This window comes from Nannobrachium achirus (assembly GCF_963921795.1).
Source record: "Nannobrachium achirus genome assembly, chromosome: 3".
Lineage (NCBI taxonomy): Eukaryota > Metazoa > Chordata > Actinopteri > Myctophiformes > Myctophidae > Nannobrachium > Nannobrachium achirus.
The window spans coordinates 56,905,637-56,930,517 of NC_137812.1; the positions used below are offsets into that span (position 1 = coordinate 56,905,637).

The 24,881-nt window shown below is 40.8% G+C and overlaps 2 protein-coding genes across 4 annotated transcripts in view; both read right to left on the bottom strand.

The window, feature by feature from the left end:
• Nucleotides 1-2,526: 2,526 nt before the first annotated feature.
• LOC308282336 (dynein axonemal assembly factor 4-like) lies at nucleotides 2,527-3,393 on the bottom strand (the record flags this gene model as incomplete). Its single annotated transcript, XM_080722683.1, has 1 exon — nucleotides 2,527-3,393. One exon carries the CDS (start codon nucleotides 3,391-3,393, stop codon nucleotides 2,527-2,529), a length of 867 nt encoding a protein of 288 aa, XP_080578809.1.
• Nucleotides 3,394-5,620: 2,227 nt separating this feature from the next.
• The window catches only part of pcm1 (pericentriolar material 1), a 43,793-nt gene continuing 24,532 nt past the window's right edge, over nucleotides 5,621-24,881 (bottom strand). For 2 of the 3 annotated variants that reach the window (XM_080721176.1, XM_080721175.1), the window contains exons 23-40: nucleotides 22,978-23,294; nucleotides 22,233-22,394; nucleotides 21,593-21,649; nucleotides 20,701-20,873; nucleotides 19,889-20,020; nucleotides 16,180-16,309; nucleotides 15,047-15,196; nucleotides 13,634-13,728; nucleotides 12,755-12,889; nucleotides 11,735-11,935; nucleotides 11,140-11,199; nucleotides 10,744-10,888; nucleotides 9,416-9,564; nucleotides 8,840-8,900; nucleotides 7,921-8,162; nucleotides 7,405-7,497; nucleotides 6,307-6,427; nucleotides 5,621-6,163 (exon numbers count right to left, since the gene is read on the bottom strand). In XM_080721176.1, the coding sequence (XP_080577302.1) occupies nucleotides 6,138-6,163; nucleotides 6,307-6,427; nucleotides 7,405-7,497; nucleotides 7,921-8,162; nucleotides 8,840-8,900; nucleotides 9,416-9,564; nucleotides 10,744-10,888; nucleotides 11,140-11,199; nucleotides 11,735-11,935; nucleotides 12,755-12,889; nucleotides 13,634-13,728; nucleotides 15,047-15,196; nucleotides 16,180-16,309; nucleotides 19,889-20,020; nucleotides 20,701-20,873; nucleotides 21,593-21,649; nucleotides 22,233-22,394; nucleotides 22,978-23,294 (2,449 nt within the window). In that variant the 3' untranslated portion in view covers nucleotides 5,621-6,137. The remainder of the gene's footprint in view (nucleotides 6,164-6,306; nucleotides 6,428-7,404; nucleotides 7,498-7,920; nucleotides 8,163-8,839; nucleotides 8,901-9,415; nucleotides 9,565-10,743; nucleotides 10,889-11,139; nucleotides 11,200-11,734; nucleotides 11,936-12,754; nucleotides 12,890-13,633; nucleotides 13,729-15,046; nucleotides 15,197-16,179; nucleotides 16,310-19,888; nucleotides 20,021-20,700; nucleotides 20,874-21,592; nucleotides 21,650-22,232; nucleotides 22,395-22,977; nucleotides 23,295-24,881) is intronic. The other variant, XM_080721177.1, reaches the window with a different exon arrangement.

Sequence of the window (24,881 nt, forward strand, 5' to 3'; positions counted from 1 at the left end):
ACATATTGTGTCAGTCTCAATATGGAGATCCCTAATGTCATCAGTATAAATCCCATATCTTGGAATGGCCATAAAAAAGCTGGTTGATTTGACATTTATGGCCCAAGTGCGTGCCACCAAAACTGTGAGGAGTAGCGCGGCAAAATAAAGTTTTTCTAGGATGTGATGGATGGATGCAATAAAGTCGGTCAAGTACTATAGTCTGGTTGCCCTGCAGGGGCAACCAGACTGGTGGTTCATTTGAACAAAAGTGCTGAGCACTCTTCACAGCTCTGAATAGATTGTAGCACTTAACTTTAACCACAATTCTGATTTGAAATTTGATTAACATTTGATTCATTTATTTTGATCTAAACAGGATTCCTTTCAATCATTTAAACTCATTCATTTTTTTCTCTTCTGTGACTGAATCAAAATGAAAATGAGCTTCTAACAAATCTTTGTCAGGAACTTTGGGATAAATGCCAAGAAAAAGCAAGGCAAGCCTTTTGAACATTTAATCGAACCACCATCCTGTCTGTAATTATCTTATATACTGATAATGCAGTAGTCTTTTGCAGTAGGTAAAGATAAGATAACCGTAATAACATTTTACTAGCAGAATTGTATTTCAGAAATATTTACAACCTTGATTACACTACACTCAAATATAAATGTAACTTTAAAATATGAAGTTACTGTTTTAACATTAAATAGCTAGACTTCCTGGTCAAATTTAACATTTCTGACACCTAGATTGACATTCTTATCCACAATTGTCAGTTAATATCAACATCATTATTCCTAGGACAAATAATGTCACTTTTGTCATTCATGTGTATTAGGCTTTTCTGGATATCTGTAGTAGCATTCTTAAGGCCTGTCCATACTTTCTCTGAAATGTTCGTGAGTTGGACTTTCCGACATGCACATTTCAGAACTCTCATTGGGTCTAATGCTTTCAGAAGTCGCGAGGGACATAATTCTATGGTCGAAAAGGACATTTTGACCGAAAAGGGCAGTTTTGGTCAAAGTATGGACAGGCCTTTACTATAGGAGAAACTCCCATTTATGATATCATCCATACAAATACAAATGTCAGTGATAATTTGAATATCTGGCCATCAGTGGTTACAATATATGACCAGTAGGTGCTAATTGACAAATCCACTTAGCAGTTCTTACGACCATTTATTTACTAATATAATGTAATCTACATCTACAATGACTGGATTGTGATAGACAACTGTGGCAACACTTGTTTTATATGAGATGATCACCTGCAGACACTACACCACTCCTCCTACAGTACTTTTAAGTTTACGTAAAACATTTGACCTGATATTATTCTTGAATATGAGGTATGTGTAGCTTAATTTAATAACATGTTTATTAACAGTACAGGTAGTACAGTCAATATGCTTAAAGAATAACACAAAGCCTCAGGGGCCTGTTTCCATTGTTTATAAAATAAAAAAAAATCACACCCAATGTGAAGTGAGCGGTGGTCGTGCTTGCATAACGCTGAGGAAAACACATTGCTATGGCAAAACGCTGAGAAAAAGTGGCTACAGATAGGTCTAGGATGTAACTGGTGATGTAATATGACTACACACACATATTGCTATGGCAAAACGCTGAGGAAAACACATTGCTACGGCAAAACGCTGAGGAAAAGTGGCTATATCCTAGTCCTTTTCCTCAGCGTTTTGCCATAGCAATGTGTGTGTGTGTGTAGCCTGTATTACATCACCAATTACCAATTGAAGACGTTATGCAAGCACGACCACCGCTCACTTCACATTGGGTGCGATTTTTTCTTATAGAGATGCTTGGAGGCAACCACCTTTACAACCATCTAAACTACATTAATGCTTCTTTATAGATGTGATGCAGGGGAAACTAGACCGCACTCTGTCGAGGCACCTTGTGCACTCGTGGCCATGTATGGCCTACTTGTGCACCAGCAGAGCGTGCAAGTACTGCGATCGATGCTGTTCTGTACTCATTGGCTAAAGGTGGCCATAAACACAGACGCACAGATTCCACCAGGAAACAGACGGCACAAAACACAGTACTTGCTCGCTCTGCTGGCACAGGTAATAAGGCACCTTATTTATGCAACAAGGATGTTGTAATGTGGGAGGGGTATCCAGTGTGAGATCTAAATCACCTTCAAGTCTGCAGCACTTAGGCCTTCGTGGGTCTTTATCTCCGCCAACCAAAGGTGGAGCAAGAGATGTTGTTTTTGCCTGTGTGTGTGTGTGTGTGTGTGTGTGTGTGTGTGTGTGTGAGTGTGAGAGAGAGAGAGGGAGTCATACACACTGACTCCCTCTCAAAAGGCTGTCCTTTCAAATTATTCACAAACAACATGTAATTTTGGCGAATTAATAATCGCAGAACTATTGTCCCTCCAAGCTATGGACCACATCTAGCCATTGTTGCTGAACCTTAGGTTGGTTTTATTTACTCATTCGTTCCAACCTATCACTTAAGTCTCACAAATCAATTTCCACTTGGTACACTTACAGAAATCTGGGGAACCAATTAGTTGTCTACTAGTGCAATATCTTCATCCATCACCTGTTCTTCACATAACTCCACCTGCCCACTGTCACTACCTTGAATAATTAGTCTGATTCTCTGAGCATCTGCCTGTAGGGATTCATTTTGAGGAGCAATCATCAAAGCAGCTTGGTAATCCTGAAGGCCTTCTGGGTAGAGTTCCAGCTCACAGAAAGCAGTTCCTCGCCGTACATGTGCTTTTACTCTGGCAGATGCATTGTCAGGAACTGGTGGTGTCAGAAGATCAAGGGCCTTAGAGCAATCCTCAATAGCTTTGTGGAAATGTCTTAGTTTCAGATGACAGGCAGCCCTGTTTGAATACAAGGCCGGGATCATTCTGTTCAGCTTGACAGCAAGGTTATAGGCATTTACTGCACCCAGATAGTTTCCAATTGAAAAACATTTGTCTCCTTTCTCCTTCAACCAGTCTGGGTTCCTCTCTTCCTCCTTTAAGTCCTTCAGTTCTGCAAGGTCTGCATTTATGGCACGTCTTGCTTCAGCTTGCTTTTTGAGCCACTCCTCCTCTTCAGCCAATTGGGATTCTCTGAGTGGTGTGGGGAGCCCACGTGGGGTAAACTTGAGTTGAATATTTCCAAAGGATCGTGGCACAGGCAAATTGACCTGCCTTTTCTTGTTGCTTCTCTGATCACATTTGACCATGCATGCATCTGAAGATGTGTGCTTTTTCTCTGAGCTGGTGCTTACGGTGCTTGGACTTTTAATTTTGACTAATGGTTCTCTGACAGTTACTTTTTCCTCCTTTAATTTCCATGACCCCACTTCTGCTGTTACTTCATCAGCTCTCATTTTCTTGATCCTCTCCATCTCTTCCTTCTCAAGCCTCATCATTGTGTCCACTGCATATCTTTTATCTTCTCTCTTTTTTTCTTCTTTGGCTTTGGTGTCCATCGCAATCGTTTCCTGGTATTTCAAGAGTGCCCTCTCTCTAATACTTTGCATTTGCTCTTTATTGTTGTTCCTAATCATGAGATGCTCCCACATCCTGTGGGTCCTCTTCTGCAGAATGATAGCTGCAACACCATTTCCAATCTGTGCAATGCTTTTATCATCAATGACAGGTTCAAACAGAAAGGCCTCAAACAGAAAGGGTGGGAAATGGATCTTTAGATATTCATCTGTAGAAAGTATATCCACTTTCGCAACCTTTGTACCTTTTAAAGGTACATTTATGTAAACAGTTGATTCTGTCTGTGTCCATGAGTAGTCTTTAATGATCAAAGGCATTTCCAATCAATTCCAACAGTTAAGGTTGCTCTTAATAACTACTGTTCTTTATTAGGATTATTAACTATTAAAAAAGTATTAATATCATACTAAAATCTATTTTCAACAAGTGCTTTCCAATCTACAATGACATCAAGCTGCACAAGCTTTTATAATATAGCAGTGATGTCATAGTTAGTTCCAACCTTATGATTGGTGGAGAGGAATTACAGTCCTAGACCTCCGAATGCACCATTTTTACCTGTCCTGTATCCTAGCAACTGTTGAGTGAGTTGTGTTTGAAATTCTTAGAAGATGATTAGAATGCAAAGAATTCCAGACATAAGAGTTACACATATACTTTAGAATATACAGAATTTAAAGTATGTGTTAACTTAACTGTGTGTGTGTGTGTGTGTGTGTGTGTGTGTGTGTGTGTGTGTGTGTGTGTGTGTGTCTGTCTGTCTCTCTCGATCTGCTTCTCCGATTGGTGAAACACTTGCCCAAGTTGCCCATATATGGAGATCCTTGAACTCTCCCAAGTTGGCGTGGCATAGACCAGTGGTTCTCAACCCCCAGGAGGGTACCCACATGAGGCACTGTGAGCTTGTAAATCTGCTATTTTCCCAATATGTATGTGGAACAGAGTCAAACTAATTATAATGCATCATCTCCTATAATTCCAGATATCTTTCAGGGTGTGGGGGTCCCCAGTTCAAATATGATTATTTTGCACAGCATGAAAAGGTTGAGAACCACTGGTATAGTAGCCTAGTAAACTCCTCCCATCTTCTGTTGAATTCGAAGAAGGCAGGAGGAGTCTGGTTTATGAGGCTACTACTGGCATAGATGACTGACACCATAGACTGGTCTCAGATTACTCTGATAGCAGGTACTACTCTGCTCTGATGATGGCTATTACACTTGTACTAAATCTATAAATTAATCTGTGTTCCCATCCGACCGATCGACCTCAAACTTGGTGTATCACAGAGGATCGGAGGGCGAAGTTGGCTGGATCAACAGTTATCCTGAAATCAATCAATCTGTCTTTATAAAATAGGCACCAAATTTGTCCCAGAAATAGCACAGAGCATGCTCTAAAGATTTATCTAGGGCACCCAAGCTGGAGACCTTTGGGGTCAAATCCAATATCCAATATGGCCACCACCTAAAAACGCTAAAAAGCTTTATCATTACAATTGGGTGTGTCTGGAAACCTAATTTGATGTCCACTGCACCTAGTAGAACAGGTAAATTCCAACTATGTGCAAATGTACTTGACAAATAATTATGGAAGGCAAAATCCATCTGCTGTAAATGTAATTGTAGAATAGATGTGCTGTCTGGAGTTTTGAATGCACTGGATGCTAAAGCCTCTATCAGAGTCTGCACCGCGGTGGAAAGTTCTTTTTGAGTCATAAAACTACGTTACGTCATTCCTCGCGGTGAAGAGCTTTCCACCGCGAGTCCCGACACATCTCTCTGTTTTTACTATCAGACAGATAGGCTCTTCACCCCGTTCACTGATTGGTCGATCTAGACCAGTCAGTGGTGAATAGGACTTCACCGTGACTGACTATGATGGCCTTCACTTATTTTCTGACTTAAGGTGGAAAGCTTTCCACCTCAAATTTGCGGTGGATAGCTCTTCACCGCAGACTCTGATAGAGGCTTAACAATCATGTTTTGGCATGTACACAGGAAGCCACTTCTCTCAATTACCTAGTTCTCTCAAATACTTTATCATAACTGTCTGTAAAAATAATAATCTCATTAAAAACAATATAATTTGAAGACGATGTGTAAACTTCAGTACAAATGAATGACAATTACACCACTCTCAAAAGATTCAACTTTTTATTTATTAAAACCTGTTACCTGCTAACATTAATGGAAATAATGGGAGCTTAGAACAAAGAAAAACACACTAAAGCAGCAGAACAAGGCAAAAATAGACAAAAATAGAACATTTAAAACGGAATTCAAACTGATCCCAGAACAGTAAAATTAACAAAAAGAATGAGGGCTACTAGAAAGAAAATAAAAGATTCAAACAGAGGCGCACAACTTTGTCAACAGCAGCATAGGGGAAGAACAACCTAAATCAGCAACCAATTAAATGAACATGTTGAGGAATAAAGTGATTTAAGTGTTGATTATGTGTAGCTATAGCTTTTATTTCAATATGTGTTTGTTACTGCAGCCTGTGATGAATCATCTGAACCGTTGCTCCTGCCAGTTACTTCAACATAAACAACAATCAACAAAAAGAACAATCGATCGTCCGTTGATACAGGCTCAGGGTGCAAGATTGATGCTACTGTAGTGTTTCTAAAAATCAATGGATATTTAGACGGTGTGATTCTTCATGCACTCTGGGCACCAAGACTTTCTGTAAGAAGGAAAAGCAAGAAAAAAGCAAGGTAGTTACTTCCACAATTAACTACCAAAAGTTCCAAGAGTGATTTGTGACACTACGATCAAAATCAAGCCTGATTTAAGTCAGTTGATAATTATAGAATTAGTTTTCTTTACCTGGTTCTTTGAGTGTGTGTGCGTTTCCCACCAGCACAGTCGTGTTCGTGTTGTGGTTGAGGATCTCTGCTGACAGGTTGTTGCTCTGCTGTTCGTCCACAATCCTCTTCTGAAGCTCCTCCTGACCGCAACACATGCAGGTTGGTTCAATTCATATATTCATGAACACTTTTTTTATAGACACTATTAGACACTATCACTGTCTAATGTTCTATGTTCTGTATTGCACATAGAACATACTACATAGAACATACTGTGAAGATGTTTACAAAAAAGTTAAGTACAGTACAGTAGCAACTGCTGGAAAAAATATGCTGTTGGCGTATAGAATATGCCAAACTTTATGCACATGTACATTTGAGGATGCTCTTTTCTTTTCTCGTTGCTCTTTTGCCTTTTGCACTCTTTCTTTTCTCATCTTATTATTACCCTTTTTAGATTTGGTTTGCTGTAGATATACCACTGCATTGTCTGAAGGATGCCAAACAAAAACAAGTTTTACTCTTATGTACCTGTACAAAAGACAACAACAATCAAGTACAACATTGAAACCTTGAAGTATCACATACCCAGCCTTTACTTGACCTGGGTAAGAGGAGTGATAAGCTTGCGCTGATTGGTTAACATCTATGTATCCGTTAGGGCTAATATGGCAGCTGGCCAATCGATGCTATGCAAAACCACATATTCCCCAGGGTTTATACGGCAGCAGTAAAATCAGTGCAGCAAAAGCGACAATTGTCGCTCCGGGTTATGGAATCGAAAACAGCTGCTAGACAGATTGGGAGTAAGGAATGAGCCTCTTTCGTGGAGTGGTGAGACAAGATGACGGAGCATGGAAAATACTTGAAAAGTATGGACTGAGGTTTAACTTAAATTGATGATTAAATACCGTTTTACTTACTTTGTGAATAAAATAAGGTCGATCAGCATAAAGAAAAGGCTGTATGTGAAAAAACAAATGACCACCCAGGATCCATCATTGTTCTCTTCATACAACCTCATGCAAAGGCATATTGGCCCAAGCAAGGTGAGCTGGATAAACACATGTGTAGCTGACCATCTATATTAGTGAGTATTTATACGAGTGATCTGTACCTCACACATGACAGAGAGCTGCAGGGGAAGATCCTCCACCTTAACAAAGTCATCCTCGTCAGACTTCTGGCTGGTGTTTCCTGATCCCACCTCCTGTGACAAAGACAGTTCATATCCATTTAATTTCCTTGTTGTGACGATGGTATGGATGCAGGCAAACCTTTGCATCATGCAACATGTGGTCTCATTGTACAGCATGCATCATCACTAATGCACACACTGTAGTATGATTATATAGCTGTGAAATTATCAATCCAATAATTGATTACTCTATTGACAGAAAAAAAAAGTATAACTTTTGCCATTTACAACTTCACTATAACGTGAACGGTATTTTACATATCATACTATAATGACCTTATCTTACAGGACCATAAATTATTCATCTAGCTTCAAATGGTAGAAGGAAGAAAAAAAACTGTCAACAGATGAATGGAGTGTGAAAGTAGTTAGTTGAAACCTTTCTAGATTTAGAGTAAAGGGGTCATTAATGGGGGAGAAGTGTAGATGTCTTACATCTACGTTAATCATGACAGGGGACTCTGTGTCAGGGCTGCTGGTGGCGGTGGAGGCCTTGAACGCTTCCTGACCCTGGCTGTCTGTGGCGTTGGTCTCTGGGGCCGCGGCTGCACCTTCATCTCCCCCTTCACACTCAACACTTTCCCCTTCAGGACCTCCGTGCTCCACCCCAGCAGCCACATTCCCCTCTGGGGATGCCACACGCTCTGGGGATTTAGACCCGGACTGGTTGTTCAGCACTGCATAGGAAGAAGAGGAGAAGAATATGTGTGTCACTGTCAACTAGGGCCGTCACAATCACATCCTTTTAGTTTGACGATTAACTATATAACGAATAAATTGCGATTCATGATTTAATTGTGATGTGGCATTTAACTTGGAACATATGAATAAAAATTACATTTCTGTTTGCCTTTAACTTGACCGGTGCCAATAATCAAAATAAATTAAAGGGATACAGTTTATGTGTAAAAGTGCTTTACGCTGGTAATAAAAGTAAATGTGACACCAATTGAGTCAGTAATAAACCTTAGCACTAGGGCTGTCACGATATGCCTAATCCACGATTCAATTCAACTTTCGATTCTAAGGTCACGATTTGAGTGTGTATCTGACACTCTTTTTTTCTCTCCCTCATCGGAAGCATGCATGCCCTGGATGCACAGGAAAACATAAAGCCTTGTGGTTCGTGCAATTAGATGTGCGCATGCACGGAGGTGAATCGCGATTCGAGTTGTGATTTTGATTCACTGAATCGAACGTCAATTTCGGTTTGATTTGTGGTCCGAATGGGAATCGTGACAGCCTTACTTAGCACTTAATGTGTGTGTGTGTGTGTGTGTGTGTGTGTGTGTGTGTGTGTGTGTGTGTGTGTGTGTGTGTGTGTGTGTGTCACCAGGTAGTAACAAATCCTCACCATAATTATTCTCTGAACCGTTCTGGTCAGATGTTACCTCCTGTCCGCTAGGCTGCGCTCCCTGAAATACAAAAAGACAATTACACCGATCAGACTTGATCAAAGAAGAATCAAATCATACTTGAATCAGAACCACTTTTTATTGGTTGAGTGTGCAAATGATGAGGAATTTGGTTGCTCAAAGAAAACACAATGGTGTACCGTATGATCTAGGCCTACATTAGAAACATGACAGGGAATATTAGCCTGGCCCCAACAAGATTTCTGCTCTGTGACCCAAATTCATTCTGTATCAGTCAGATACAGAATTTTAAAAATAATTTCACTGTGCAACATGTAAAATATTTGTACAACTAAAGCAAACAGCTTTTGGATGCAACTCAGTGACAGTGCTTTAACTGGTTTGAGTAATACATCTGCTTTCTACACTCAAAACCTGAGTGTAGACTCAGGAATCGGAATACATTATTGGCCCCAACTGTAGTTCTACATGATAATAGGAAGTCCAACTTGCTCAGCTATGGGAAATGTGGAATATGTCATGTTTAAACAACAGGTGTATGTGTTGGTTGTGACCTGTTGTTGCTCCAGCAGTGTCTCAGACGTGGCTTGTAGGGAGGTCTGGACCTCTATAGGTCCTGCCTCAAAATCCTCCATCTCCACCTCATTATCGTCCTCTCCACTGCCATAGTTGGTCAGAGCCTGGGTCTCTGCTTTGGACAAACCTGCAACACAGTATTGTTTTTAGTATTATTCACAACACAATGGAGGATAAACATGAGAGGAGGAGGCTTACACAAAACACTAAATCAGCATTATAGGTAGCGCTGCAATAATTTGAAATAATGTTTGCACAATAGTTAACTCATTTAATGCCACCCTTTCACCACTAGAGGGTGCCCCAGGTGCCACAGACAATCCCATAGAGATATGCTGGTATATGCAGAAGCCCTGCAGCCATGACTTGCCTAAACACTTTCCTTTGTGCATGTACAGGAAGAGGATGAAGTTAGCTTGAAGTTAGCTATTGGCTACCAAGCATTTTAAAAGCCTTATTTTCGTCAACTTAGCCATGATTAAACCTTGCACACCTCATGCATGGGAAAAAAACAGAGAAGAATGAGCTCTAAAAAATCCAATGCAATCCTGGATTGCATTGTTGTGGGTTTGTGCAGTTTGTTCACAGCTTTCAAACAAAAAAATCCGATTGGAAATCCGTTCAGGCATTCTTGAGATAATAGCCATTATGTTTTACACTGTTGTGAGCTTGGAGGTCTGCTACCTGAGTTGTATGGGGGTTGTATGGGGGTTAAACATGCAAAATCGCGATTGAAATCATGTTCACTAGTTTTGATGGGGTCCAAAAAAAAATTTTTCAAAAAAATTTTTTCAAAAAAGATTTTTTTTTTTTTTTTTTTTTTTTTTTGAATCACGAGTATACTCGTGATTGGCACTGTGGGATGCGCTAATATATCACGTGTATACTCGTGATTGGCACAGAATGAGTTAAAACCCATAATATTGTAATAACCCATCTCAGGCAAATGGCAATAAAACTCAGGGCCATTACATACAGTACTATTTGGCCAAAGACAAGGCACCAATAAGCACAATTAACAACAAAGGCATTCAAAATAATATAACATATAACCTAATCTTTTCCACTCAAAAAACACTTCAATCAATGATCGAGAGAAATGATCATGATAATAATATTCAGCAGAATAAAATCATAACATTTAGTCATAATCATGCAGCCCTAATTCCAATGTTTAGGAAGAGAAGCCTTGTCGTCGTGCACAGGCAATGAATGACGGCATGACGCACACTTTCATTTGAAAAAAGAGCAGACACGTTTTATTTTAAAAACCAGATAACTTTGAGAAGTTAAATAAGTCACATACTAATGGAAAGAGGCATTCCCTCTCCATCTTCCTCCTCCTCCTCTTCGTCTCCATCTGAGGCGTTGCTGCTCCTGCTGTACTCTCCCTCAGCCTTCTGTCCGTCTCTCTGCTGGAACGCAGCAACCTGCTCCGTCTCATCCTGGTCCTGGAAGAGACACACACATCATCATCATCGTGTTTGATATTCTCACCATTAAACAGCGAACATGGCAGATCTACATGCTCACACGCATTGCATTGCAACGCGTTGTTAACTTCAAGGTTAACAGGTCTGCTCTTTCTCCCTATTCTCAAAAAAACATTTTGGTTAAGCACGAGGTTAACCAATGGGTTTATTACAGTACAATATGCAGTATGAGGGAGAGTATTACTGACTATGTTCTGAGCAGTTCTTACCTTGTCTTCATCCAGGTATACTGGAGAAAAGCACTTCTCTCCCTCCACAGTTTTGGTTTCCTATTGGGGAGGTATGCCGATATTTATATTGATGCCTTTTAGGCCAGACACCTTTCTATTATATATTATATGTATATAAAATGAACATGTCCATTGTTTGCAAGCTGTTTTTTTTCTCTGAATAGTTGAGGGAAATCTTTTTTAGAAAGTTCGATTATTGAGAAAGAAAAAGGTATATAACCTTATTTCCATGACGTTATCAGCAGGAGCCATGAACAATACACACGTTGTAAATACTCTAAGACTGAGACTGCAACTGGTAAAACACACAATCTGTCAAGTCGAGACTCGAGAGTGTATAAAAATGTAAAGCCATTCTCTCCCGTTCCACTAGAGGCCATAGCCTCAATTAATTCGGGATATTATACGTTTCAGCCAGCAACGTTCCATGTAATCAAAACCTTTTTGGGTCAATCAGTACAGTCAACATAACAAATCAAATAAACATCCACAAATTATATCCCTTTAATTGCTACTTCATCGACAGTCACGATTTGCAAATGATGACATTTCCCTGACAAAACAAGAAGCTGACCTGAGCTCTGTGCTTGCTGTTGTTGGGTTCCTCCGGTCTCTTCTTGTTTCGGTGTTTGGCTGCTGCAGTGCTGCTGCTGTTGTCCAGATCCTGCATCAGTCTGAAGAAGGCCAGCTCGTTGAACAGGATCTCTGAGATCTCCACCAGCAGGTCCTCTCCACAGTCCTTCAGAGTCCGGCCCGCAAACTTACTCAGAGAGTCCTGACCCGCAGCAGTGGGCAGAGAAAGAAAGGAAAGAAAATATTAGAATGTCACTGGATGTGGTTTTCCCCACTGGATGAAAACCATGATCTTCTGCCTTCTCGTGTCCGCAGACACACACAAACACCTTTCCTCTGCGAAAGATTTATATATATTTAGGTTTGCTGATGTACAGTTATGTAAGGCTAATATTGTAACTGGAAATGAATGCACTGGACATATGTAAAGAGTTCAATAGTTATAGACTCACCTTTTCAGACTCCACCAAAACTCCACCAAAACCCTTAGCACTACTGGAAATCAATGTCCATACATGAAGCTAGTTAGCATTTGTTTTTTAGGTTTTTAGAAACCTTTTTTATTATTTTATTTTCCTTTACAGATTATACTGTTTTTCTAGATAGATATTCATCTGCATGTGTTATATTGCTGTTGATGTACTGACATTTGTTTATTATTGTGATATTTGATCTGCTTATTGTAAATCGCTTTGGATTAAAAGCGTCTGCTAAATGCCTAAACTGTAAACTGTAAACTGTAATAGCCTAATCTCCCTACCTCAGGGGTTCCCAAACGTTACCGACTCAGGGCACCCCATAAATATTGTTTTAATCCGAGGCACCCCTACATTATAATTTTCACTCCCAGCACCTTATATTTATAGCATATCGTCGTCGTCGAGTGGAAACCTTGTATGTCCAAAACCGTTCGTTTTGTATTTATCATCTATAAAATGTACTAAACTAGTGAAAACAGCAGATCTACAAGCACACAACGCGTTGTGTGCTGTTTTCACTAGTTTGAAAACCCCTGCCCTACCTGCAGGATTCCTCCCAACTGTCTGTGGAAGAAGCAGACAAACTCCTTGCTGTCGTCGTTCTCCTGGGTGAGGGTGAGGACCATGCGACGGACGGAGGTCAACAGCTGGTAGGAACACACCTCGTCCATGTGCTCCTAATCACATCAAATACAACCACACAACACTGTCACAAATGAGATCTGTTGCTGTAGGTCTCTAAAGTTCTTCATGCCACCCTTCCTTGGATGTGCCTCGTCTAGTTAAAGACATCTCAAGGTGATCTGGAATAAGCTCAAAGTGTACTGACGAAAGTGCTGCCATGTTGGAAGAGTAACAATAAATGGAACAACTGTGACATTATTGAGTCTTGCTCCCTGATCAATCCCTTCATTTATACTCAACTGTTGTAGAAAACACCATTGTGTTTTCTACTCAACACCCTATTTGTACTTGGCATTTCCTCAAATTATTTAGGGACAAAGACGTGACATCTTAATCTCTACTTATGTCGTCATTCCTCCAACATGGTTCCTCGTAAACACCAGCAGCACTCTAGCTGAGCAGTTCGTTAGCTCTGTGTGTTAGCCTTTTCAGGGTCAAAGGATGTTGCAGCTCTACTGTGCACAAAACAAGCCTACCTCAGGAATGCAATCCCTCATCTAATATGATTTTGTATGAGTGGGTATGGAGCTTAGGTGTTTATTTCTATTTAAAGTGGTGCATTTATATAGCGCCTTTCTCCAAAGCGTTTTATTTCTCCAAACAGCTTTATAATGGGTATTACATTCAAGTCAATGGCGGTAGAAACGGGAGCAGCTAGGGGTTAAGTGTCGTGCTCAAGGACATTTGGACACACAGGTAATCAAGGTGACTGATCGGTACTGTTCTGGTGAGCATACCTTGAGGAAGGGAATGACCTCAGTCATGATGGCCTTGATCTGTCTGTCCAGCTGCTGCGTGTCTATCTGAGGACAGCGCACCTCCGCAGATGCACCTGGACACAAACAAACCACTTTATTTCAGGTTTTCAGTATTAAAAAATAAAAGCCCAGTTCTTCTGAGAAGTGTTGAAGGGCTAAGGGGCTCAAAGGCTCAGAACAATTTAATGTAATCCAAAAGATAACAGGCATAATTAGAAAATAGAAAAACTAGTCAAAGCAAGGAAACAAATGACTCATGTAAGAAGAGACATCACCTCTAAAAGAAAAGAAGCAATGAAGCAAAAAATAATAACAAATAAAAGAATAATAAATACATTTAAAATAAGCATTACAAACAAAGGGCAACCTTTGTCATTAGGGAAAGACAGCTTAGCACAGATGTTCATTAACAGTCACAGTGTTGTTAAAGGACCATACCAGCGACATTACTTATTATCTGTCTACTCTCACCTTCAGCCATACTGTATATCATACATCAACATAGACCATTCTCCCATTATTATGGCTTTATTTTTATACTAGCCATTTGTTCACATTGACAAAGCTATACTACCAAAGAATACTACCATACTTACCCGACAAATTCAGTCAATGTTGCCAAATATAACCACACAGTTAGTAAGTTATGGACCTTTACATTTAATTTAATTCTCCTGGGACTGAGTTCACCTAAAAGTTTCAAATCAAAGCATACTTTAACCATTTCAACCCTCTATACTTAGTAAACTTGACATGGGGTCTCTCAATAGCCGTTCTACAAGCTCATAACGTGCAGTGTTGCCGCACGTTGTGAACTGCTAGGTTGGTGTAGCTTGTAGATCTGTTAGATCTGCAAATGACATGTTTCCCCCGGAACAGCGATGTAAGGGTTCAAGAGATTAAAATGCATAAAATACCAAAAATAACCAGGTAATAATATTTAATGTGTTGGATTACATATCTCAAGTTTTAAGTCTCTGCAAAATGATTTTAATACCACATTGATCAAAAAGTCAAGCAAACCATAGTATGCTTTGGAAAATGGTCAGTAATGTTCACTAAACCGTGAGTGGGCAATGGGCTAAACATGCCAGACTTCCTCCAGTATGATCCTTTAACACACATTTATTCATTCATTTATTTATATTTATTCATGCCTGCTGTCGAGTACATCTAGTGCTGGAGTGGACAATGTATCCATACCGTTGACTGTCATTTAACAAAATGTGACAATATGTGTCGACATTTATATAAAAGTTTGCAATAATGTGACATCATCACTCTACCATCAATAAGCCAGTATTTTATAAGACTAGTCATCTACTGTTGGGCACTGGGAGCTACCCTGTAAGAGCCCTGTGTTGCACTGTGAAGGGTTAAGTGATTAGGTACCTTCGCGAAGCAGAGCAGAGGGGTGATGAGCATTAGCGCCGCCTGTGGCTACAGCGTGGGTGGTACAGTGGTTAGACTCAACTTTAAGCTTCATGCGCTCATATTCCCTCATCCTGGCCATGGCCTTGTCTAAATGAATCACTGTGTTACCTAGCAGAGCAGCACACACAGGAGGAGAAAGAAAGAAGAAAAGATCAAAACGCAATGAGGCAAGAGGGATGGAAAAAGCAGGGATTGCTGAGGATATGAATGCATCTGTACTCGTGTTTACACAGTAGGGTCCTTCAGTAGGGTAGCCCAGGAATAAAAACGAATAACATCATTTTCTTAATGGTGAAAGTTAAAGGAGAATAATATGGTGTGAGACATGAAATGTAAGCTTATATCATTGACTTCTGGATAAACCAAATGTAGGTTGCTCATCACGTTAGCTTTCCACGCAGGGGGAGAGACAGTCCATTTTCTAGATTACTTGTCTAGTCGGATTATTACAAAGTGTAGTAATTACACAATACATTATATGTTGTTTGTACATCTTTAAATACAGTAAATGGACTGTGAAGACCAATATGCTGTTACAATTAATTGGAGTAATCGATATAAATGATTATATAAAATCATCAATTAGAATCTTTTGCTTAAATCATTAATATATTAAAATACATATCAAACAAATGTTTTATAACATTCAATTATTCACACTAGCTACCGTTAAAGTAGAGAGCTAAGGAAATAATCGGTAGTAGTAGCCCTGGGTGAGTAGTAGTACCAGGTATGCCTATGAGCCATGAACAAAGTTCTCAACCTCAGCACTGATCATGTGAAAATAAAGCAAAGGCAATCTACAATCTTGCCAGCTTCAGCCCTTTTCACTTCAAAGTGTATGCAAAATACTTATCTATATTCAGGTTTGCTATGAGTTGGCACTGTAAGCAAAAGCAGAACTTAAATGGGCAATGTAAAAAGGAAAGAAACGTGCATCATTCTGAAAAGCTTCAACCGCTTCTCACTGGAGTGTATTTATGTGTACTGTACAGTATGTGAGGAAAAAAACGGTGTGTGCATAAGTTTGTGGGAGGAAGAGAGACGAGATGTGTGCTTGAGGCGAGCATCTTTGTGTGCGACATGTGTACCCAGGTCATCGTTGGCGAAGGCGTCCAGGTTAGAGGACGTGGACATGACGCTGTCGTCTGCAGAGTCTCCGTCCTCTGTCCTCTTCACACTCTCCTGTTTCATCTGCCTGACGTTCTTCTCAGAGCCCTCCTGACAACACACAGCACGCTGCCATCAGTGTCACACACAGCACACAGACATGTCTACAAAACCTAGACCATATCTCCTCGTCTGTCATTGTCTCGCCGTTGTGATAAAGTCTCATCAGGGACCGTCTCTGACAACACTATAACCTCTGTGGAGAACACCTAGAGATAGGAGGAAGCAACCCGGAGAACAATGCAGACGTTCCGCATGTTTCCATCCATCAATTCATGAGGAACAGAGGCGGGTTGTTTAGGAAGACAAAAAGGGACGGCTTCCAATTAGTACAGCCCCGGGGACAGCCGCAGGGCCCCTCAGGGAAGGAACACAGAGCCTGTGTCTCATTTGAAGAAGAGCCACGGAGAGATTTTGGAGCGAGGTGTGGGCGCTTTCAAAAGCCTCGCCTGATGAGAGGTTTCAAAGCCAGCAGAGGGTCTGGTGGTGTTGGTGGTGGTGGTGGTGGGGAGAGATGGAGGGAAGGGGGAATAAAGGACGGGTGAGGAGATATAGAAGGAAGCAAGTGATGGATAAGGATGAAACACGATGAAGAGAAAGGGGAGAAAATGACAGATACCTTGAGGGAATTAAAGGGGGAAGACATGTATGGAAGGATAGGGACAGAGGGTTAAGGAAAGCAGGGCACGAGTGTTGGCAGAGAGGCTCAGAATGAAGATGAAGGCACAGGCAGAATCCTCAACGGACAGAAGAGATGAAGACGGGAGACAAAATGGAAAAGAAACAGACACGAGGGAGATAGAAAAATAGTAATAATAATAATCATTTACCAATTCATAAATGCACTAATAACCTTTTATTATTGCAAACACAGTCTACATTTCTGCAAGATTGTAAGTACAGTCGTGGCTAAAAGTATTGGCACCCTTGCATTTGTTTTAAAAAAACAACAACACACAATTGTCTAGATTGCGCACAGTGAAGGAACATCAAGGTCTCTGGAGATGGACTTGGAGCCTTCAGATTGTCCATGTTTGGCTGCAATCAGACCTCTGACCTCCTGACAATTCCCTCCTTTTTTATTTGGTCCATGCTCAGTGTGTGACAAAAAACAGCAGAATGAGGGATTTACTTCATTTAAACTACAGGTAGGTGGATTAATGCTGTATGTTTTACAAATGCAAGGGTGCCAATACTTTTAAACATGACTGTAGCTGACTGCCAGGACCTAAGTTACACGACTAGGGCACGCGACACAACAGTGTGCCTATTTATTCTGATACGAGCGCTACATCAATTTCCCCATCAATATGAGAGTGTGTCTGATGTCTTCAGTCTCCGAGCCAGTAATACTAGTATCTCCAGTAGGGACAGCTGGCTGCGACCCAGTTCTTAAGGGCAATAACAGGCATGCAAACACAGGTACTGCTGCTCTCTTTATTCTGCTCTCATCCCAGTCACTTTTTACAGAGCCATCCAATCACAAAGGAGGAGGGGTGGGGAAAACAACACAAAACACGTCACTTCCTACATGTACAAGTCAGTGTTGTTTTTGTTGACGAGACGATAACGAAAATGATTTCGTTGACGCCCCTTTTTTTCATGACTAAGACGTGACGTTGACGAGCTAAAAATAGCATTGTCATGACGAAAATATGACGAGACGTAATGTCTGTTTTCGTTGACGTGACGAGACGAGACGAAAATCTGGTCTATCCGACTTTTAAAATGAATAAAAACCTGCAAAATATTGTAAGAGTAGTGGCCAATCATATAGGGGAACGTTCTTGGACGCAGCAACAGGCTGTGTCATTGGCTGGAATGTCGGCATGAGAATACACGTGTTATTTGTTGTTGTCTGCTGGGTGTTGGGAAATAAAAGCTAATCATCTGATTGAGGAAAGATGTCAATATATGTTCGGTTTTTGGAAAAGAAGAAACGTTTACAATCCACGAAAATAATGCAGGCTTACTTACTGTGGAACGCTCCTATTCCAGTTATGGTAAGCTGTCCTTTTAACAAATCATATTCCTTTATATTCCTTTGCTTTGAGAAGCAGTGTGATAAAAGTTCTTATTCCCGTTCCAAAGTACTCCATGTGGCTGCACGCGCTGCAGTGATGTTATTGTAATCGTTACGTCCCAATCCTTATGCAAGCTTGCCACTGGCCGTAACGTTGAAAGTGAAAGTGAAAGTAATGTTTTCTTTTGCGGTGAAACCATGTGGTGAAAAAAGTAGGCCTACTCGCATTTTATACTCGAGTAAAAGTATCAATACTGCAATCCCTTACAAGTTAAGTAAGTCCATTATTCAAAATGTACTCAAGTAAAAGCACAAACGTACTGGCATCGAAATGTATAGTAAAAATACAAAATGTTTGAGCATAGCGGATCTAGAAGATCATGCACAGTACAGTACTCAAGTAGCCTACTAGGCCTAGTTACTTTGCATCACAGTGTAAAACATGTCATACGGTAATTATTTTTGCCTTGAGCATGAAAGCAAGGCAGCGAAAGGTACATCTTTCCTTGACAATAATGAGAGGCAACAGACAACAGCATTACGGAGATTTTTTCTGAATATAATGTTTTATATTCCTATTTATATTACATTTTGGAAATATAACTAAACTGAACCATTGCATGATTGCCAATTTGCCTAGTTAGTAGTAATACTCTAGTAATACAATGCTTTTTAAATGTATTATTACACAATATATATTCAGCTTAAGCTTGACTTGGTGTAAGTGATTTTCTTTGGTTCAAATAATTTATTATAAGAAAATAATACTACCTTTTTAACCTATAATGTTTTGTTTTAACCAAAAACCACTTACCCTACTATATAAAATGTATACCGTAAATAAAAATCGCAATTAGATATTTTCTCAAAATCATTCAGCTGCCCTAAAGACACATTTTTCTTTTTGACTAAAACTATTGACTAAAACTGGACTAAAACCTTTGTGTGGGTTCGTCGACTAAAACTTGACTAAAACCTAGGGATATAAATGACTAAAATCTGACTAAAACTAAGAAGCATTTTGTCAAAAAGACTAAGACTAAGACTAAATCTAAAATGTCCGCCAAAAACAACACTGGTACAAGTGCAATGATACTACTCTCAGAGGTGTTACCTTGTAAAAGAAAATCTCATGTACTGTATGCACATAGACTTCCCTTCTTCCAGAGTGAGGGGCCAGAGCAAGTACTCTACATTTTTACTTCTGGATATTCCGTATCATACCAGCAACCAAAGTGTCTCAGCCATGACCAATGTGGCCAATACGCTTCTATTTTATCAGCCAAACGCTATATTGTAATACACATCACGTGCATGTTTGCAGACATGTGCTGCTTTACATAATAGCTTAATTCATTATCATAATAAAAAACTAAATTCAATAAATTATTCCAACCTCCAATATGGATAGTTAGTGGCCAATAAAGATTCTAGTCTGCGAATGGCCGGTGTATACCGGCTAATTGAAATCCTGGTCTTTAAAAACGCTGCACCTTCCAAAGTGCTCTAAAGCGCTCCCAGCTGCATGTTATCAGAGGAACACCCTGGCATTTTCAGCTGAGAAAAAAGGCGCTTTGGTGGCAACACCAAAGACTGCTCCATCTTACCACATCACTGGTGGCCAGGCTCTCGCTGGGCGTCAGCTCTGACTGCGAGCCAGCTGCCCAGGCTGCAGGGCCCAGCGAGGGAGGCTGGTTCTCAGCCCCATTCCGCTCTGTGAGGTGCCTCGTCACTATGTCCTGGAGAGGGAAAGACAAGGGACACACCATAGCATAGATGTTTAGACCTAAGGCCGATCTAAACGGTTCCTGAAAACCTTAAAATTTGTATTCAAAAAAATGTAAAACAAATTAGGTTGCTATATGTATAGCAAATACTAATGTGACACAGAGAGCGTCCCGGCCTTAAAGGTAAAAGAATGTCTAGGTAGCACCAGGTCTAAATGGGTTAAAGAAACGTGTGCGTGTGCATGTGAATGTATATGTATAAGACCAAGTTTTCAGGCCAAGGACCCCTTAGTTGAGAGAGAGATGAAGCAGGGACCCCCACAACCTCTATATAGTTTCATTGTTTGACAGCACAATCGTCAGTGTATTTTGGATTCATGTCGATTTGTGTATTATTCAGATATTCAATCAGTTGAACCGTCAAAACGTAATAAACTTGACCTTTCACTCTGTACTTAGTCTGCTCTTTTCCCCCTCTATATCAAAGCTCTTTGCAGAAAATAGCCGATCTACAATCTCACAATGCCTCGTTCTGCGAGGTGTTGTGAGCTTGTAGATCTGCTATTTTTGGCTAAAGTTCTCTGAATATGGACACTAGGGTTCAAGTGGTTAATCTAAAAAAGGAGAAAAGTACTTTCTATCACTCAAAGATTTGGAGGACCCATTTATGATGAGTTTTGACCTGTGCTTACCTGCAGGGAATAGAGCGCCCTCTGGCGGAGGTAGTCTGTATTGAGCAGCTGCAGCTCATGGAACAGCTCGATAAGAAAGTGTGGCCGGGACTCATTCTGAGAGATCAGAGTGGCCACCTCAGAGTAGATGGTCTCCCTCAGTGCCTCAAACAGAGAGAAGTCACTGCTGGCATCTGCAGGGAAGACAAACAGCACCATCTCAGCGGCTAGAATGGCTTCAAGCTCACAAACATACAGATTTCATGTGCAAACGTGCAGTTGTTTTTACAGAGTTCATAGACTCAGCCTGCTACTGACATCTGGGAGCAAACCCAGTGTTCCGTCTAAGCTAAGAAAAGGTGTGTGTGCGTGCGTGCGTGTGTGCATGTCTCTGTCTGCAGTTGCGTGCATTAGCGCAAGATTAGATGAGGATAAAGGAAATCATTAAATGGAAAACATTAAATTAACTTCTGAAAAGGCTTCTAAGCCTACACTAGCCTACTAATAAAACTAGTGGAACCGCAATTTTGCCACATGTGAATAATTGTGGATGTAAACAATAACAAAGACAATATAAATCCTTATTAGTCTAGTAATGGCCCCAAATAACTTTTAAATATCTTGCAATTGGTCTCTTACGAAATCGGCAAGAGTGCCTCTCAATACATAATTGCTAACCTCTCCATCGGCAATAGTCAGTGGTGTGTTACTGTGTTCTAGAATTCCCCACACTCGCGCGCCCCCACCGTTGCGCTCAGGGTCACAGGGAAAACCGCGGTCGCCTGCATGGCATTAAGCTTGACATATAATGTGTCGTACAATGGTGTCCCAAAAATTGCTGATTTACATGGCGACATGTGGAGCATGTGAGCATGTAGATCTGCTATTTTGAAGATCTGCTGGGTGAGTTTACCTGGTGCTTCAGTGCATGCAATTCTGTTAGAGAGGAAGGGAGTTCTCCAAGCATATGCTGAGTGAAGATACATTCAAAGTGACAAACAAAGGGAAATGAGACACAAATTAAAATAATGTGATGCAACAACACATGTGCAAACAAGGATAAATTAAATTAAATTAAATTAAAAAGCATAGAGCATGTTATATTTCATGGCAAACACTCAGGACATTTAGTGTGGTAATGGTGACAAACAAGGACAGACAATCCAAACGTCCAAATTCATCCTGTCATCAGCTTTCCCTTTTGTAGACAGAACAATCTGTACAGAATAATGAAAATTGTACTATGAACTACCAGTGATATTGTCAATATTATTCATATATTATGAAAGCTGATGACTAGTTACAATTGGATAAACAATGTTTTTCAACCCTGGTAATGCTAGTATTCTATCTCATCCGTAAATGTAATTAACTGATACACTTAGATCCTCTGTTAATTTAACTTAGAGTGTAAAAACTGGACAGAAATGGACCTTAACTGCTCCGTTCTAACAATGAGGATTGTATTGTGCAGTAGTCTCTTGTTCTCAGGGATTTAAGGTCATTTCAAAGAACCCTTGACTGTATCAGACAGGTGACAGTTGAGACAGTACCAGAGGAAAGGTCATTGGGTTTGTGTCCCGCCTTGCTCTTGCTGTCCAGTTTCTCCTGTGTCAGTTTGTCCAGAAGGTTCTGGTCCTGGTCCCTCTGTCGGGGCTGCACTGCCCTCTCCTGGCCAAAGCCTGCAGTGCTGCTTGCGCTGTCGCTCTCCTGGCCTGTATAACACATAGAAGCACACATAGAAATATCTGGGGGAAATCTAAATTCAATGTACAGGGGCAGAACTTGGTGGAATAATTCTGAAACGTAAAAAGAAATCACACCCAATGTGAAGTGAACGGTGGTCGTGCTTGCATAACGTCTTCAGACTAGGATTTGAGTCTAGGATGTACAGGCTATGCTACACACACACGTTTTGCTATGGCAAAACGCGGAGGAAAAAGGCTACAGACATACGACATATGACATCACTAGACAAACATGATGCTACGTACACACATTTTGCTATGGCAAAACGCTGAGGAAAAAGGCTACAGACACACGCACAGCCACTCTATGGAGCGGTTTACCACCGCTCAAAAATAAAAGCAATGCAAAGACTTCAGGTGGTCTACTTTTCAAAGCATTAGCCTTTTAGAATGTCAGAGGATTTTATGTAAAAAAAGAAGCTTGAATTTCTCTCCGCTATGAGACTCCATTTTGGACGTTAAATACAGATTAAGTGCTAAGTCAGACGACTAACAACACAACCATTTCATTAAGCTTTAGCTTTTAAGGCCCGTATGTACGTAAATCTACCTGCAGCAGCATTCTTGTGACCTTTGCTCCTGCGTCGTCGGGCTGAAGAGACGGGCGTCTTGTCACGGGACGCCAGGCTGGCCTGGGCCGACGCCTTGCGTCCAGCCTTGAAGGTCTTGGTGACGGTGGTGGGATCAGCAGGGTCCGGCAGGCTGCTGAAGCTCTCGGTATGGGGGAGGTTGTGGCTGTGGCTGCGGCCGTGGCGGGGGGCCTGAGCAGGGGAGGAGAATGGAGACTCCTGCTGCTCTGCTTCGGCCCGGTGGAGCTGGGTGCTGTTGTTCATGTGGGAGGAGGAAGCGTTGGGCCAGCCAGCAGGCCTGCACATGATATGAAATCAAATAGAAAGAAAGAGAGATACATTTCAATGAGTACGTAAAATGGTGGTAGGGCTGTCACGATTATGACATTTTACAAGACGATAAATTTTCTCTCAAATAATTGCGATTAATTAATTAATTGTGTTTTTGTCGTTGACAATTACATTTCTGTTTGGCTTTTAGGCTTTGAAGTTGCACATGGTAGATATGACACATAACCTATACATACAAAGAAATTACTGACATGACAACTTTATACTTTTCAGCCATACAAAAAAGAACATTGATAGTGGAAATAGCCGATCTACAAGCTCAAAACGCATCGCGATGCGACGCGTTGTGAGCTTGTAGATTTGATATTTCCACAATTTTTTTACTTTAAAAAAATATATGAACTTTTTTCAACATGGAAACTATTAATAATTACCACGATTATGAAAAATAATCGCGATTATGTCAAATAATCGCGATTAGACGATTATGTAATAATTGTGACAGCCCTAAATGGTGGCGCCAAAAAAGGATTCAAAGACTCGTTCAGATAAACAAGACGACCTGCATCAAGAGTTACATTACATTAATTTAGTCATTTGGAGGATCTTGCAGTGACTGTTAGGGTTGTACGGTTTCCATTTTTTCTAAACCCCCTGGTTTAGGCTCCCCAAAAAACTCCGGTACACGGTTTTATACATTTCAAGTTTTAACATGCTTTTGTCTGGTCTGAGATGACGGGACTCCCCTTTTCAGTCCACGTTTATCAAAAAAGCACCTCGGTTAAGACAAGACCCGCCCGCGGAAGCTTGTGATTGGCTGCGCGGGGGTGCCCAAAGTCGGGGGGATGAAGATGTACTATTCTGGCTCCTGGTTTACAACTTTTATCAGCGCTGAGTCAGCTCAAGCGGACATCGCTCGCTTTAACTTGCTCGGTGGTGTCTTACGTGGATCAGGTTCGCATGAGACGGCGTGCCTCTGTCGTCTCCACTTTAACCAAGGCTTGTTTGATACACGCGGACTGATAGACCTGCAAAAAAGGGACTCCCTTTCTTCCCTTGACGGCTACTATAGCGACAAGTTGGCTAACAAAGCCGTTAACTAGGCTGTATGACTGCGTCGCATGCCAAAAATAGCAGATCTACAAGCTTGTGGCTCGTCAATCCACTGTTTTTCATTACAAGCTAAGCCTCGCCTCTGTAGTCTGTATTTGTTTAGAGCTGTCGCATTTCTTTTGAGACCAGGTCTCCCTCCAGCTGTTAATGATGCGTGATTTCTGCTGCTTCCGTAAACACGTTCACAATCACATGTGTATGCACAATCAGATGCGTGCGGCGTGCACGTCACACATGCGGTTTTGCTTTTTTTTTTTTTTGGCTTACGAGACCGTCAACATTTTATAACACCGTATTATACCGTTAAACCGAAATACCATACAACCCTAGTGACTGTTATCATTTAGACCAAGGGTGTCCAACCTTTTTTCAAAGGGACCACATTAGAAAATATGAACTCATTGACTGTTAACATTGTTTTTCTGACTTTCCCTGCTATACCACCAAAATGTGGAAAGCCTTACCGAAGGTCATAAAGGAG